Source organism: Cololabis saira, chromosome 20 (assembly GCF_033807715.1).
Source record: "Cololabis saira isolate AMF1-May2022 chromosome 20, fColSai1.1, whole genome shotgun sequence".
NCBI lineage: Eukaryota > Metazoa > Chordata > Actinopteri > Beloniformes > Belonidae > Cololabis > Cololabis saira.
Window position 1 is genome coordinate 13,161,207 of NC_084606.1, and position 17,275 is coordinate 13,178,481.

The following is a 17,275-nucleotide window of genomic DNA, read 5'->3' on the forward strand; positions in this document are numbered from 1 at the left end:
GAGTTTAACAATCAAAGTACCATGATGTTTCTCTGAGTGTTGTGCCCAGGGCTCCTGGAAATGTCACATGTGTTAGTGTTGACGGAGAGACAAAGGTCACGCTGGTTAACTGGGCACAGTCTTCTTTGTTTATACTCTCTCTGTCCATCACTTTGCTGTTTTTAGGCCATTTCACGGTAGGGGACCATGAGATAACAGAAAATACCACCTTCTTTCCAGTTACGGACATGCTTTATTGTCACCACTTCTTCACTTATAAGCAGTACTCGAGTTGAGAGGGGATGAGGGGGGATGGAATCCCCCCTGAAATAAAAACGGTCCAAATCATCCCCCCTGTAAAACTGCCATCCCCCCTTTCCATCCCTTATGTCATTTCATCAATGAATGTGGTTTTACTGCTATTTCAACATTTAGAGTCATCACCAGAAAAATAACACCAGAAAAATAACTTATTTGATAATTTTCACCTGTTTCAAGTAAATTTTCACTTGAAATAAGTAGATCTTATCTTCTTATTACAAGCAAAAAAATCTTGTTCCACTGGCAGATTTTTCTACTTATTTCAAGTGAAAATCCAGTGTTTTTTTTCCCAGTGATGAGTCTTGTTTTAAGTGTAATGAAATTTTTTTTACTAAAATGAGACATTTTAACTAGAAATAAGACAAATATTCTTGTTAAGATTTTGAGTTTTTGCAGTGATCCATTTTACTTATCCTGTGAAGGACAGAATCATATTGATAAGTTCAGAAAACTGTTTTTTATTGTTGTGTTTTGATGTATTTGATGTAAGCCCAGTGGATATTTAAAGCTTACAGAAGGCTACATTTAACTGCTGCTATGTCATTCCTGCAGTATTTCTGCAGGTGTTTTGGTCCGTGCTATTATTTGTAATATATTATATTATTTGTAATCAGCACAAATTATCTCTCCCCATATGATAAAATCCATCATCCCCCCTGAATTCTTTTTACAACTCGAGTACTGCTTATAAGCAGCTATATGTTTGACTTGATTCAGTTTTCCCTTTTTCTTGAAAATATCCATCGTAGTAATAAAAAAACAAAAAAAAAACAAGACAAGAATACAAGAAGACAAGATAATAATTCAGTGCCAAATGACAGGTAGCCAGATGTGACAGGATCTCTAAAACAAAGTGGGTATCATGAATAGAAAGTCTGGACCAACGGCTGGAGATTTGCTGAGGCTCTCGCCTTTCACTAACTTGATGACTTTCAATTAGTCAATAGAAGAGGGGCTTACACAAGACCATTCAATAGTGAATCATTACAGCTTGTTATCCAGCTCAGTGTTTTGGGGCAGAGACCTGACCTGTGGTTTGGTGGGTAACAGGCTCATATCCCAATATGCTCAGTGGGGTATGAGTGCAAAAAGCTGTTCTGCTGTATACAGTTAATGTTTAATATACTCTTAATATGTTCAGAATATGTGACTTTTGGTGTGAATGGGTAAATGAGAAATACAAACGACAGCACTTTATACATCCTGAATAAGGTTAAAATAATATCAGACCATATCAAAGTACCAAGACCATTACCATCGCGATGTAGTTCAACACAGAATGTAATCATAGCGCTGCTGGAGACCTGTACAGGGATCAACGCCTCGCCAGAGGAAGATGTAAAGCTCATAATCTTTTGGGAGATTTTTCTCACCTCCATGCTCATGCGTTAAAGGAGACACCTATGGGAAATCAATTCTTGCTAGTTACAACCCTAAATCATAAAATCTGGGGTGATAGAGGGGAAAAAACAGGAAGTCTTTGTAGAGAGTATATGTCATGTTCTTCTTTTCTTTTTTTACTTCGTTTCCTATTGAATGAATATATATATATGTATATATATGTATATATATATATATATATATATATATATATATATATATATATATATATATATATATATATATATATATATATATATATATATATGTATATATAATGTATTAGTAATGTATAATGTATTAGTGCTGTCAAGCGATTAACATTCTTTTGCGATTAATTAATCTGTAATTCATAAGATCTGTAATCAAATAATCTAATTAGTCTCTCTTTTAATCGCACCTGAAAATTGATGAGAAAAGCCTTCAACTTGAGGTGTTTTCCTTTAAATTAATTACATGATTGTAGCAGCTCAAAAGATGGATATAAAACAAAAAAAAGTGTCTTTATAAAGTCTTTTTTTTTAAACAGATTGAACAGTTGCAGTCCTGGCCAAATTATATATATATATATATATATATATATATATATATATATATATATATATATATATATATATATATATATATATATATATATATCTCCATTCTTGCATTTTCAGGCCAGCAAAATGTTCTGAAAAAATTGTGTGAGCAATTTGTGGACAGTTTGAAAGGGATTGGCATATTTTTCCCTCTACTTTCTTACATAATTAAATATTTCAAGGAATTTTTATGTGTTTAAAAGGGAAAAGATGCAAGTCTAAGCTGCAAAACCCAAGGCCTCATATTCCTCAAACGGCACTGCATCAAGAAACATCATTTAAAACTACTGTAATAGGAACAGGAAACCTTTGTCAGGCACTTCGATATAGAACTAGAGAGATGGCTTTAATGTATCTGTGCTGTGAGGCATCTGGAATGGACTATTACATGGTAGAAACAGTCCTGTGGTTCGATGATACAGCATTCCAGATCTTTCTTGGTGATTAAGGGATAGTGACTATTCCAGACCGAGAATGAAAACATCTAAATCATTATCGGATTGAAGTGCACGTGGAAGGTTCTGTGATGGTACGGTGTTGTACCAGTGCCCTATTATTCTATGATGGTAGCATGTATGCAGGATTGTACAGGAAGGTGTGTCCTGGAAGACAACCATCCTATCATCCTATCAGGGATGTCAATGCATTTTTCAACATAATGCAAAACCACATTCTCTACTCATTAGAAAGACATGGCAGTAGCAGAAGAGGGCAGAGGTAGCTGTGAGAGGTCTGCAACCCAACCTGAGCCCAATGGAACTGGAAGCAGCTTTTTTAATTCGGGCCAGGTTGGGCATTGTTTTTAAATAAATAATTTGGGCTTCTGTTGAGTCAGGCTCTTTTTTTTCTATTCTTAGTTCTGACCTCCGTCCCGTCTGTGAGTCATCTTGGTCTGCTGGGAGTCACCGAGCTGCATTTTTCCTGGCTCTCTGCTTTTCCTCATTTTGTATTTTCCTTTGTTTTTCATTGGAGGCCTTTTGGTATTTACCTTTTGGATTACCTGTCTGAACTTTTGTTTGCGCTCCTGCCCCCTCAGTCTCCTGCATTTGCATTCTACAATTAATACCGTGATGGAAGAGAACAGACCAGCTATACCATGGACCTAATGGGATAATTCAGGGTGATCTTTCAAACAATGAGGTGTACTCAGGAGTGGCTGGAGGTGTCGCCCGTCTGGGGAACTCACCTGGCATTGGGTGGTCCCAAAGCATTCAACTATTAGAGCTATTAGAGTAGTATTAGAGCCACGCAGGAGAAAAATAAAAATATTTTAGAGGAGGAAGACTTTTTTTTCATTATGCACTTCGAGAAGAATGTCGAGAAAAAAATCAAAATGTCGAGATTAATGTTGAAGTACAACTTCAAGAAAAAAGTCAAAATGCAGAGAAAAGTCGAAATGTCGAGAAAAAAGTCGAAATGTCGAGAATAATGTTGAAGTACAATTTCGAAAAAAAAAGTCAAAATGTTGAGAAAAAAGTAAAAATTTTGTGAATAAAGTTGAAATGTTGAGAAAAAAGTACAACTTCAAGAAAAAAGTCAAAATGCAGAGAAAAGTCGAAATGTCGAGAAAAAAGTCGAAATGTCGAGAATAATGTTGAAGTACAATTTCGAAAAAAAAAGTCGAAATGTTGAGAAAAAAGTAAAAATTTCGTGAATAAAGTCGAAATGTCGAGAATAATGTTGAAGTACAATGTCAAGAAAAAAGTCAAAATGCAGAGAAAAGTCGAAATGTCGAGAAAAAAGTCGAAATGTCGAGAATAATGTTGAAGTACAATTTCGAAAAAAAAAGTCAAAATGTTGAGAAAAAAGTAAAAATTTGGTGAATAAAGTTGAAATGTTGAGAAAAAAGTACAACTTCAAGAAAAAAGTCAAAATGCAGAGAAAAGTCGAAATGTCGAGAAAAAAGTCGAAATGTCGAGAATAATGTTGAAGTACAATTTCGAAAAAAAAAAGTCGAAATGTTGAGAAAAAAGTAAAAATTTCGTGAATAAAGTTGAAATGTTGAGAAAAAAGGCAAAATTTCGACTTTATTCACGAATTTTTATTTCAACATTAATCTCAACATTTCGACTTCTTTCTCGAAGTGCATAATAAAAAAAAATTCTTCCCCTCTCAAATATTTTTTCTCCTGCCTGGCTCTAATACTCTTCCGTAGTCGTCCTGGTCTGTGTGACTCCCAGACTGTTTTTTCTCGGTTTGGATTTTCTTTGTTTTGTTGGAGTCCTTGTTGTATTGACTTTTTAGATTATGTGCAGAGCTTTATGTTCATGAAAGGACTTTAGTTTGTACTCCTGCCACCTCAAGTCTCCTACATTTGGGTCCGACAGCTAATAGCACAACAGCTGCATTATTTAAAGACATGTTTGCAGGAAGAATAGGACAACATTACAACAGAAATGCGTTATCTTTTTCCATTTCCTCCCTGCCAGAACAGCTGTTGAGAGAAGGAGAGGCAACAATAGCAAAGCAGAGCACATTACTGTGGCACAAACTGAAAATGCAAATTGTGTCAACAAAGAAAAAAAAAAATTAAGTACCGGTAAGTGTGTATTTTTTTTCCAACATTTTCCAGAAACAGAAGAGAGGGGAGCTTCGGAAAGGGACATGGACAGGCAATAAACTTGGAAGGACAGATCCATCTCCAGGAAAAGGGGGATGGATCTGAATAAGTTCAGTCTTGGGTAAAGCTGTTGAAAACTTTTGGCACTTGGAATTTTTCCTCTCCATTGGGTCTCTGTAATTGCTGCCATTTTGAATTTAGTCAGTAGACAGAGGGTGGGCCGGAGATGCTCACTCTAATCTGCTTCACACACAGTACGGGAGATTGGATAGAGCTTCAAAATGAGATCTAGGGAGACAGCGCCGGGCCGCAGCACAGCTCTCCTCGTGGACACTCCAATGACTTTCATTAAATCTGGGTGTGATCAAAATACTTACTTGTTAAAGTGAGTGTGAACAATGAGCCTTCTTGTTTTGTTTCTGGCCATGTGATTGCAGCCAACACATGATGTCTTTTCAGAAACTGCTGTTAAGGTTTGTTGAATTTATAGAACTGATATCAGACTGAAGACACTTGAACAGGAGACCCACAGGGCTGATTGTATTCTGCACCCAGACAAAGAGCTGTGAGGCATGTAAAGAGCTGTCGTCGTGTTCATATATGAAACCAAAACTCCACACTGGAAAAGCAGCTCCAACCATTTTCAGAAATCTCTGACAGGAGCACCGGTCCAGGAACTACACCAGTCAGCTTGCTTAACAGGTGACACACACAAAAAAGACATTTAAATGCAACTGATCCTTCTAATTGGTGAAAACAATAAATGTTAAAGGGACCTTCAGTTATTTATTGAACACACTTTGTTGCAATGATCCAGAGCGGCTGGGTTGAATTTGGGGTTTATTTTCTTCATTTTAACCCTCTGAGCTTTTATTACATGGAGGGGAAGACATTGGGGCAAAATTATAACTTGGAGATTTTTTTTTTTTTTTTTAGCATGGGTTAGAACAAGGTTAGAATATTTTAGTTTTTGTCGATTGCTGCAACCTGTCCACGGTTTTCCAAATACGACATCCAGCTTCGAATGTGTTCAAAGGTTAAACGTAATTTATAACAAGTTTATAACTGAAGGCTCTCTGAAATTTGTAACCAGCTGGGCAATGCTGGGCAAGCGGCCAAATCAGTTCTGTTCACAGCTAGGGAGAATTAATTCATCAGAGCAGCCCTCAGTGGTTAGTGTGGGTGGAGTTTGATTTGCTGTCAGGTGGTTAGATTCTGCTTAGAAGTTACTTAGATTGCAGTTCTATTTGCTTCCTGAACTCAGTCGCAAATCAGCTTTAACCCTTTGAGCTCGAAGATGTCTGCCAATCCTCTTCATCATAATCTACACTGATATGCAAACAACACTTTGCCTTTTCTCTCCACAATATTGTCTTGTAAATGATATTTCTGTAATGACTCCAATCATAATAACCAATAAGAGACCTACATTTTAAAAACACACCCTGATCAAAGCCTTAATGGTACCCATATCCTGAGTTTGAGGGAAGGGCTATTTGAGAAGAGATGGCAAAAGTGGACATTTTATCTACAGAAAGCATAAGGATGCGGGCCTCTTTTTTTTTTTTTTTTCCTCCTCTTTTCTTTTTATTGGATAGATTATTAATGTGCTAACCCACAAGTCTATGTTTGTTTTTCTATTTTTTATTTTTATTTGTTTGTTTGTTGCACGGTGAATATACAGATAATTTTTGTGATCTGGTAAAAATGTGCAGTTGTAAAAAAAAACTGAAAATCTAATAAAAACAAAGTGACAAAAAAAAAAGCCTTAATGGTATTTGAAGTTTGATTGGGGTTTATTTGTTTATTTCTCCATTCTGCTTTGACATGATGTTCATATTGGAATGATTGAATGCACACTCATTTTAAACTATAGAAGAAAGAGAATAATATATCAATTCTCAAGCTTTAGAGTTTCATAGCCTACACAAATCAGTGCATGAGTGGGTAAGTCATTTTTTATTGATTAACTTTTTCATTCAACTTTCATCTCTCGAACCCTTTTTAATTGTGATTTGTGTCCTAACTACCCGCACAAATGGAGCGTTCACCACTGCAACGCAGCAGAGCAGACAAGGCATCCCATGGAAGCTGGATGTGAATGCAAGGCTTGTTTTGTCTCCATGAAATAAATATACAAGCTCTTCATTTATCTTCTGTTTCACATGAATAGTTCATTTTTCTCTAAGATACTGATTTTATCTGCATGTGTTATCGTTCACAGAACTGTTTCAAAAGAGGGCCTAAAGCTAAATGGTTTGATACACACACTTTATGATAATCTCTCTCCCTCTTTAATGCAGACATTAGGGTTTCAGAGATGCTCTGCTTAAGAACTGAACTTCTACTGTATACATGTGCTACGTTTAATGTTACTGAACTTGTTCTTAAGAGACTTGGATTTCATGTTCTACTAAATATCAGTCAGTTGTGTGAAATAACACCTGGAAACAGGAATTGTGGATTAGAATTGTTCAATTGGTTTAATTCACCGTACAAATTGTTACAGATTACTTTTGTAATACTGTATTTGACCCGGTCTTTGTACGTTTTGACCGTATAGAAACGTCATTCTTGCCATTGTAAGAATGAGATATACCTGCTGTACTCTACTTGTTATTTTACCTCTTTTCTTATCATTTTATTTCATTTTATTTGTTATTTACTGTTTAATTGTGTCTTGCCGCTTTTAATGTTGATGTAAAGCACTTTGAATTACCTTGTGTTGAATTGTGCTCTACAAATAAACTTGCCTTGCCTAAATATATATATATACACATCAAGGTGTTTTTCTTCTTTTCACTTTTAGGAATCAACCACCTCCAGCAGCACAAACACACAGCACAAGACAAAAACAAAGAGGGTGGGACGTTCGGCACTCAAAGGGTTAAAGAGTCATCACTTTGATGGAACCACATTCAGGACTTCTGGCGTTAGTAAGAAAGCTGGGCAGGAAAAAAGGCTGCCCACTCGCTGCAGTGAGTGCGGATTTAACCTGAAAACACTTTAGCAGTCCCTTTAACTTTTAGTGAGTTTCGAGGAGTGGGGGAGGGGTGAGAGGGGGGTGTCTTTTCTTAAAAATCCAGTGAAAATCACTTTCTTTACTTTCTTCCTTTTTTTGGTTTTAATGAGTGATCAAGAAGATCAAAAAATTCTCAATCAGCCAACAAAAATACACAGGAAAAAAGCAGTACGCTGTTTACGTGTGGTCACGTTATTAGGGGTTATGTTAGGTTATTTGGGGGTTAAGTCTCTGAAGAGATGCAGCTCCACTTTAAGGTGCTATGGAGATGGTCCCCTGGACACGACCTCACCAATGCTTGAGAATGGCGGTAACCAAAACTCCAATTCAATGTGACTGAATGTCACAGTCTTCCTAGAAATGCTTCATTCGTGCATTTTGGTTTCCCATTATTAGAAGAATGAGACATGATGCTGAGTGATGCCGCCATTGTTAGACTTGTTGACAAGTGCATTGGTTTATAGGAGGACCTGTTGTTCTGTTTTTAAGAGCCAAATCACATTGCCCCCGCTGCGTGGCACTGCACCTCCTCCAGAGTGGTGGTTAACGGTGGGTTAGGTGGTTAGAGCATTAGTGGAGTTAAAGGGATTTTATTACCTTTGTCGAGTAGCCACTCGTCAACTACCCGACCAAGTCGGTATGGGATTCTTTGTCTAGCAATAGCCAGGCGGTCATTATCAAAGTTCCCTTTAAGAAATTTGGAGAAGACAAATTAAGAATGGTTACAAAAAATCTGGAAGTTGAAAGGTTAGAGGTTAGAAGGAAACATGGCAAAGGTTTAGCAGGTTATGTACTTTAAGTCAGCTTTAATTAGGACAGGAAGAAGTCGATGTGCTTTTGGGCTTGCTTGTTAAGGTTAGGCAAATTAACAGCATTCTAGTTACCTTAGTTTTAAATAATTGATTTGAACCTACTAACAAGTTAAACAGATTTATGAATTATTTAGAAACGGTATGGTTTCATTTGTAGAGCTTATGACAGCTGTCTGCAAAGTGAAGTATTAGCAGTAATGAAGAAGGTTAAGCTAGAATTGCACACAAAAAAACCTGCAATCAACAACATTGTGAGAGAATAAAGCAGAAAATGCATTTCAGTGTCAGCAATGAAGCTTTCTCATTTCACAGGAGCATAAGGTACAAACACATTTTTCATGGTTGTTCTCAAGGAAGACATTTTTGTTTCTATTTCAAGTCCATCACCACCTCTCAAAATTCAGCCCCTGGAACACATGTTTGCTTTGAATCTGACACATCTTTTTCACCTGCAAATGAAATAAGTCTGTCAGCACTCTGTTTTTCTCAGTTTCTTTTCCTTATGCTTTAATGGCAATTTTCGATGGCACTTGGTAATTAGCACAACTTCAGCATGCCAAAGAAGTTTCATCACTGCTGTATAAACTTATTATCCCTCTCTTCTCTTCAATCAGCCTCTATGGTCCGTATCTCCATCGCTGTTGAAAGAGACAGTGCTGGAATGACTGTAGGTGAGAAAAGGGGATGATGGTGACTCTGGGGTTTGATGAAACCTAATGTGGTAGTGATGTCAGTGGATTAATTAAGAGCTACTGTCTGAGTCAAGTGGCCATTCTTGCAGGTCATAGACCAAAAACCCACTGAGCTATGCTCAGACAGTGAATCTGCAAAATTGGCACCGAGGGATTCCCTGGCATTCTTGAGAAGTTTCTAGGTGGTTCACAAAAAGGACATTTTAATTTCCCCAAAGTCCTGCAGTTTCCAAAATGTTTGACTGAGAAATTGAGTTTAAGTGCCACCGATTGTGTTTGTAGAGAGACAATCCAGAGATTGTGGGATCAGTGACAGAAAAGCAAAAAGCAGTGTTCTGAAAAATATATCCTTGTCTCCTCTCTAGCATACTTTGATTTTGCTTCACCCCAACCCCCCATTGCTCTGTGTTGCTGCAGAGATCTAAAATAGACCAATTCTTAGTTCTGCAGTACCTACTTGCACTCCCCAGGGGTCTCTATGCCCACGCCTGCCTGCACAGAAACGGCTCACTTAGGCAGAGGAGTATGTATTTGAACATATATGCGTGTGTATTGTCTTTGAAGAGACAAGTGTTTGTGCATGAGGAAGAGGCGTACCTCAAAGAAGACAACCAGAATCTAATGGCAAAAGAAAGGCAGTGAAAGATGGCTGGAATTAATAGTTTTGGCAGATGGATAACTCTCTTTGCTCTTCTAGTTGAGATGGAGAGACATGTGCCAAGAGAAAATGATTTATTATGTTTCTGTGAAGCCTTAAGAAAAACTATAGGAGGTCTTGGAAAATCTATGAACAGGTTTTGAACCTGCCCCTCTTCTTCTGAGACAGATTCAGATACATATGATCACAGTGGGAATTAAAAAAAAGTTCTTAATTGTAAGAAAACAGTAGGTCAGAAATGCTTTTACGGGACACTTAAAATTAGCAAGGTACCGTCCTGCTTTCTGGTAAAGCAGCGCCGCAATTCCAGCGTCAGTGTGAGGCTGTATTAGTAATGACACGGGCCGTCTGCTGCAATCTCTGAATTACAGGGAGAGTAACAAATGCTGCTGGAGAGAAGCAGAGGATGCAGAGGCAGGAAGGATGGGGGCTGTGGAGGAAAGGCGATCAACTTTATAATAGAGCAAACAGAATAAGATGGGAGTGGCCTTTCGGGAGATGAATCAATCATATTTGTGTATGTACTCCGCCTACTTCTAAATCTGCTCGTTCTGAGCAAGAAACTGACTAAATCTGCTCCCTCCTCTTAGTTTCTGAATCACACTGAGTGAGCCACGTTGAATAAATGAATCCTATTCTCGACCCATTTTATCATCCTCTGGTGGCAGGGGTTAGGCACTACACCCAGGAAATCTCCTCTGAAATGGCTCCCCCCTCCCCTTCACCCTCTACATGAAGCTTTTCCTTTTCCTGTTTCCACTTATCTGTCCCTAATTCATTTTCCTTGTCATAGAATTAACCTTAATTCTTCATCCATGCTTCATCCTGTCTTTTTCTTTCACACATCTGCCAAACCCATCTTAATCTCTAGGTGGCCAATAACGTCCACGCTCCATTCTACCCATTACTCTCATCTTTCACTTCTCTCCGTCTCAATTATTTGGTCTGTCTTCTCCTTCCAACCCTCACACAATGCTCCACTTCCCCCCATTCTTCATCTGGTCTCCTTGTGTTGGTCCCTGGTTTCCCCAGTAACCTCTCCATTCAAATGCCCCCCCGACTCACACGCACAAAGTGTGTCACTTGTAAGAATGTACTGACAAAGTGCATAGAAGATAGTGTAATGAATGCTCACGATGAGGAATGTGTGTACTGGAAGCTCATTTTCCTCTATTCTTTCATTGCTAAAGAACAGTGTTGTTTTCGTCAACAATGACAATAACGAAATTATTTCGTTGACGCACCTTTTTTTTTCATGACGATAACGAGACGGTGACGAGCTTAACATGGCTCTTTGATGACTAAAACATGACGAGACGAGACGAAAATGTTAGTGGGTCAGACGTTCAAAATGCATGACATTTCTGCCTGCCTTTGACATGTCTGTCAAAAATGTAAAAATATCAGCAATAGTGTTGCAACCTATCCTGGTTTGGTCCCGCCCACCTGGCATGACGCCAGCAGCACCTGTGGAACACGGCTGCGGTCACAGTCACACACACAGTCCGGTAGGATGATGGACGCTGGCGGCAGCGTCGAGGGGAAACCACAAGATGATATATGGACATATTTTCACCATGTTCCGTCAGCACGATATGTTAAACTGGTCGAGTTATATGTGCAGCCTTATCATATGTAGAGTCTGCTAGCTTTAGGCTAAAACAAAATATACCTCTATTATTGTAAATATTGGTGAAAATACTTTCTTTTTTTTAACTAAAACTGGACTAAAACCTTTTTGAGTTTTTGTCGACTAAAACTAGACTAAAACTATCACATATAGAAATGACTAAAATGTGACTAAAACTAATAAGCATTTTCGTCCAAAAGACTTACCCTGCATTCACACTGAAAGCGTCAAAAATCTCCTCGCCAGAGCCCACTCCCGGTGAACCATAAATCCGCCTAGGCAGATTTATGGTTCCGCGTCACACCAACGCAGAGCCGACGGCGTAGGGTTCGCGGCGACGCACACCGTACTGCGACCCTACGCCGTTGGCTACGCCGTCGATTTAATGCGGAACCATAATTCAGGCGAAGCTGCAGTCTGTCTGCGCTGATCACTGACACACCGGGTCGGAGCGGATTTGGTCATAATGTTTAAACTGTGTTTTGTGATTAATAAGCACGGGTTTTAATTATGTTTCGTTGGATCAATGTAGCAAATAAAATCGTTGGGACCATCCAGCTCCTCACCCATCAGATACATGTTTCACATGATCAGTTCAGGTAAAAACGGCAGTCAAACCAGCAAAAATGTCATTTTGCTGGATGAAATATATTAATTCCTGATAAAATAAGTTTGTTAGTGCACAGCTCTGCTCCTGTACGCATGTGAATGAGTGTACGTTTGTGTGAACATGAAAGTACAATCAGCATTGAGAGTTCTCGCTTCGGGAATCCCGGTGTGTGATTGGACGACGCCTCGGCTCATTTGCATAAAGTTCAGATTTTTCAACTTCAAATTGACGCGACGCTCCCGCCGCCCCGCCGCTCCCGCCGCCTCTCGACGCCCGTTTTTCATAGACAATGAATGGCAGCCAGACGCCTATGACGTCCGTGACGCTTTCAGTGTGAATGCAGGGTAAGACTAAATCTAAATTAGCTACCAAAAACAACACTGCTAAGGAACAGTGTTTGAAAACACCCTGAAGAAGAAGCAGACTTTGGTGGGATCGGCAATCAGGAGCTGATGAAGCCAATGGAAAACAAATTGTGATTATTAATCTGAGCCCAATTTGACTTATTAGCAAAAATCCGGATGGATTTCCGTCTGCTACGTCTCGGTGCAGACAATCTGAGCCTGGTTGGGTTGTTGTTTGCATGTCTTCATTTGGATCAACGCAGAGAAACTCTTGTCTCTCTTCCCCGTAGCTAAATCTCAATCCACCTGAATAGTAAGGGTGGAGCGCCCACAAAATTGAATATCATGCTGGGCCCTTCTCCTTTATGCAACTGGCACTATCATGTTTGATCCATTCCAGAGACTATTTCCCTTTCTTGAAAAGAAACCATGCTAACAGATGTGTCAGTCAAAAAAAACTTGATATACCAGAGAAACTGAGATAACCGGGTACATTTAAAGTGTATTTTTGTGCTGCTGAGGCACATACAGTATACTAACCGGCCAAATCATTAGGTACCTTTGGTATACCTGATGATGTGGTGAGTGTATGTGTACATAGATGTAGTTTTAACCATCTAAAAGGTGGTGCATGATGAAGAAGGCTATGCTGACTGCCGACAGGAGGCAGGTGTAGCACACTGGGAGTGCTGGATACCTGTGTGGATTCCTGTGTGGGAGTGTTGGATTGACTGTGCTGATCCAGCATATGAATGTCACACTATGTTGTCTCCTTCCATGTCAGGTTTGGATTCTGCTCAGGATTTCTCCCAGAAATTCTGACACTTTATCATTTGTTATGAGTACTGTTGTTTTTGTCAGCCTGTTTCAATTTTAGTTTTAGTCTAGTCCAGGGATCAGCAACCCACGGCTCTAGAGCCGCATGCGGCTCTTTACCGCCGCGCTAGTGGCTCCTGGAGCTTTTTCAAAAATGTTTGACCTTTTTTTCCCCCCTTTTTTTCTACTTTTGTTTTTCTTTCTTTTTTCTTCTCTTTTTCCTTTTCCTTTTTTTCCTTCTTTTTTTCTTTCTTTTTCATTTCCTTTTTAATCTCGACATTTCATATTTTTTCTAAAAATTTTGACTTTTTTCTCAACATTTCGACTTTTTTCTCAACATTTCGACTTTTTTCTCGAGATTATACTTCAACATTAATATCGACATTTCGACTTTTTTCCTCAACATTTTGCCTTTCTTCTCGACATTTCAACTTTTTTCTCGACATTTTTGCCTTTCTTCTCGTCATTTCGACTTTTTTCTCAACATTTCGACTTTTTTCTCGAGATTATACTTCAACATTAATCTCGACATTTCGACTTTTTTCTCGACATTTTGCCTTTTTTCTCTCGACATTTCGACTTTTTTCTCGACATTCCAACTTTTTTTCTCGAAGTGCATAATGAAAAAAAAAAATCTTTCCCCAGTTATAACTAATATAGCTACATGCAGCATGTGTTGCCTTCATTCTAAGGCTTATACAAGACTTTTCATTTTTTGCGGCTCCAGACATATTAGTTTTTTGTGTTTTTGGTCCAATATGGCTCTTCCAACATTCTGGGTTGCCGACCCCTGGTCTAGTCTTTGGGTCAAGCTGTCATTTTAGTTTTTATTAGTTTTAGTCACGTTCATTCTCCTTTTAGTCGTTTCAGTCGACTAAAAGTCTGAGCATTTTAGTCTTATTTTAGTCAGAATTGTCCAGGACCATTCTAGTCTTTTTTTCATTCACCTGACTGTAACACGTGTTTCCACTGAACTATTGGCCACCAGGGACGATGATGCTGAGATTAACCAAAGTCTTTGGTTTCACACACAACTAGTGTCGTATTTGTCAGCCTGTTTCAATCGGAGTTTTAGTCTAGTCTTTGGGTCAAGCTATCATTTTAGTTTTTATTCGTTTATTTATTTTAGTCGTGTCAAGTTTCAGTCGACTAAAATTCTGACCATTTTAGTCTAGTTTTAGTCAAAGATTGTATTTAGCCAAACTCATTTTACAATTCAAATAAGGTTATATTATTATTATATTGTTGTTACCTTATAGACTCAAGAATACATTCATTCCAGATACAGAAGACTCTAATTTGAGTTTACAACATGTTCATTTTTCCGCATTTCTCCCCATCTTTTTTCTTTTTCAACGACACATTGGGTTTTCTTTTCCACGTCTATGTAGGAAAGTGTATCAAAGATGGATCTTCTTCTTCTTCAGCCCCAGAGCAGATCCCCGCGTGGCCAGCCATCGCCCCCTTTCTCTATTTAACTTTGTTTTTAATGGACGTGAACCTAGAGCTCTGCGTTAACGGCATCAGCCTCTAACTCTGCAGCTGCATCTTCTGGATCTGATTCCCCGCTGCAGCGACTGGGATTGAGGACTAACGTCACCCAGCAGAACTAAACCAGAGGAAACTACTGAAAACATGGACATTAAGGATCTTTGGTAGAACATTTCGTCTCGTTTTGGTCAATGAAAATTAAGACACATTTTAGCAGAGTTTTTATTTTGTAATCTACATTTTAGTCCTCTACGATATGGCATTATATATTTAATTATCGTTATCGTCACATGACTATTGTTTTCGTTGCGTCTCGTCTCGTTTTCCTCAGCTGATAAAGGTTTGTTGACGACGATATTTAGTCATCATTTTCGTTGACGAAAACAACTTTAGTTATGATGGACATCCATGACGTTGGAACGTTGTTTAAAAGTGACATCAGCAGGTTGGGATCTCTAAAGACCAGCTAATGATCAGAAAAGGGCCTTTAACGCAGATGAGCTGAAGAAGAGAGTTCAAGGATGTAGAGGAGAAGAAAAATGTACTTTTTTTCCTCCACTCATCATCATGTGGAGTGTGAGATGTCCGACAGGAGGGATGGATAAGCCTGTAGCACTGATAGGAGACAGGACAGCAGGAGTACTTCAAACAGACCAAAAGAAGTGGGACCGGAGTGCTCGCACTCCTTTTTTTATCAAAAGATAATGTAATCCTGGACAAGTCACTGTAAAAGAGCCCCTCTGCACCCTGGACGTGTGTCAACTGTGGGTTTCCATCTATGCTATCTACCGAGAGGTTCACCTAATACCTGCTGAGGCTGCATGTGTCGTCTCCGGTACAGCTGTTGCCAGGCAACAAACAGAGCACTCCAGTGCATTCATTACGATGTTTGGAGATTCCTGCTATCCAAGTATTCAATGTCTCGAAGTAATTTACAAAAGCAACAATATCATCCCTTTGGGGATTAATAAAATGTTTTGCAGTTGGATTTCACTTGGGTCTGGGTAGGTGCAACTGTGAGGAGCCGGTTGCATCTGGAACCGAGCAGGCAGCCAGATGCCCTTGTGCAGGACACCCACATAAGAAATCCATCCAGAGAAGGGCCATTACGCTGGAAACAATTGGCCAGCAGCCACGCCGGTATTCCTGCCCCCCCCCCCCCTGCCAGAAACTCCACTCTCTCAAGCTGAGACTATTTTTTACGGAAGAGTATTAGGGCCATGCAGGAGAAAAAATATTTGAGAGGTGAAGATTGTTTTTTATTTTGCACTTCGAGAAAAAAGTTGAAATGTCGAGAAAAAAGTCGAAATGTCGAGATTAATGTTGAAATACAATTTCGAGAAAAAAGTCGAAAAGTCCAGAATAATGTTGAAATACAATTTCGAGAAAAAAGCCATAATGTTGAGATTAAGGTTGAAATACAATTTCAAGAATAAAGTCGAAATTTCGCCTTCTTTCTCAACATTTCAACTTTATTCACGGAATTTTGACTTTCTTCTCAACATTTTTACTTTTTTTTTCAAAATTGTATTTCAACATTATTCTCGAAATTTAAACTTTTTTCTCAACATTTAGACTTTTTTCTTGACATTTCGACTTTTTTCTGGACATTTCGACTTTTTCCTCGAAGTGCATAATGAAAAAAAAATCTTCCTCCTCTAAAATATTATTTCTATTTGTCTCCTGCCTGGCTCTAATACTCTTCTGTAATTCTTCATTTGTAACTTAATTTAAATTTTTTTTTTTTTTAAATGTATTTCTATCTCGATTTTTTCCCCATTTTTATCACCCAGTGCTCCTACCTAAGTGACAGTCCTGGGCATTGCCTTCATTTGTAACTTTATACGTATTAGACGAAGAATAAACATTTACAAAACAATTCATCATATTAATACTGTTTTCTTTCTCCATCTTTTTTACGCTACTTCTGAAATGTAAATCTAAAGACAACGATTTACCTTCACGCTACACCCCTTTGTTCCCTGCAAATCCACCCTCTAACAGACATATCTGCCTACATTTGCAGCAGATGATTGTCACTTCTCTAACTGCCAGCTCATCTTTCATCTGTGTAGTTATCAGTCCAACGGCTTGCTTTTCATTCCCCCCTCCGTCTCCTTGTGTTTTGGCTCCTCGAGGATCCTCAACACCTTTCATCTCGGCCACGGTGGATTTGTGCGAGAGTGGCTGTTAGTCAGGCAAAAAAAAAGGTTCCACCTCCAAGTTCCCAGCTCATGTGGAAATAAAGTTGTGACTTCTCTAATTACCTATGGCAATCTTTTTGCTCTCCCCATCCGGCTTTCCCTTCTCTCTCTCGCCCTCTTCTTTACATGACTTTTCTGGATTATTTCTCTGTTCTTTTCTTGTTCTCCAACAGTG

The 17,275-nt window shown here is 38.7% G+C and overlaps 1 protein-coding gene across 5 annotated transcripts in view; it reads right to left on the reverse strand.

The window, feature by feature from the left end:
• nrxn2b (neurexin 2b) overlaps positions 1–17,275 on the reverse strand; it is a 966,013-nt gene that overhangs the window by 37,118 nt on the left and 911,620 nt on the right. For all 5 annotated transcript variants that reach the window (XM_061710648.1, XM_061710646.1, XM_061710647.1 and 2 more), the window contains one exon: positions 8,441–8,530. In XM_061710648.1, the coding sequence (XP_061566632.1) occupies positions 8,441–8,530 (90 nt within the window). The remainder of the gene's footprint in view (positions 1–8,440; positions 8,531–17,275) is intronic.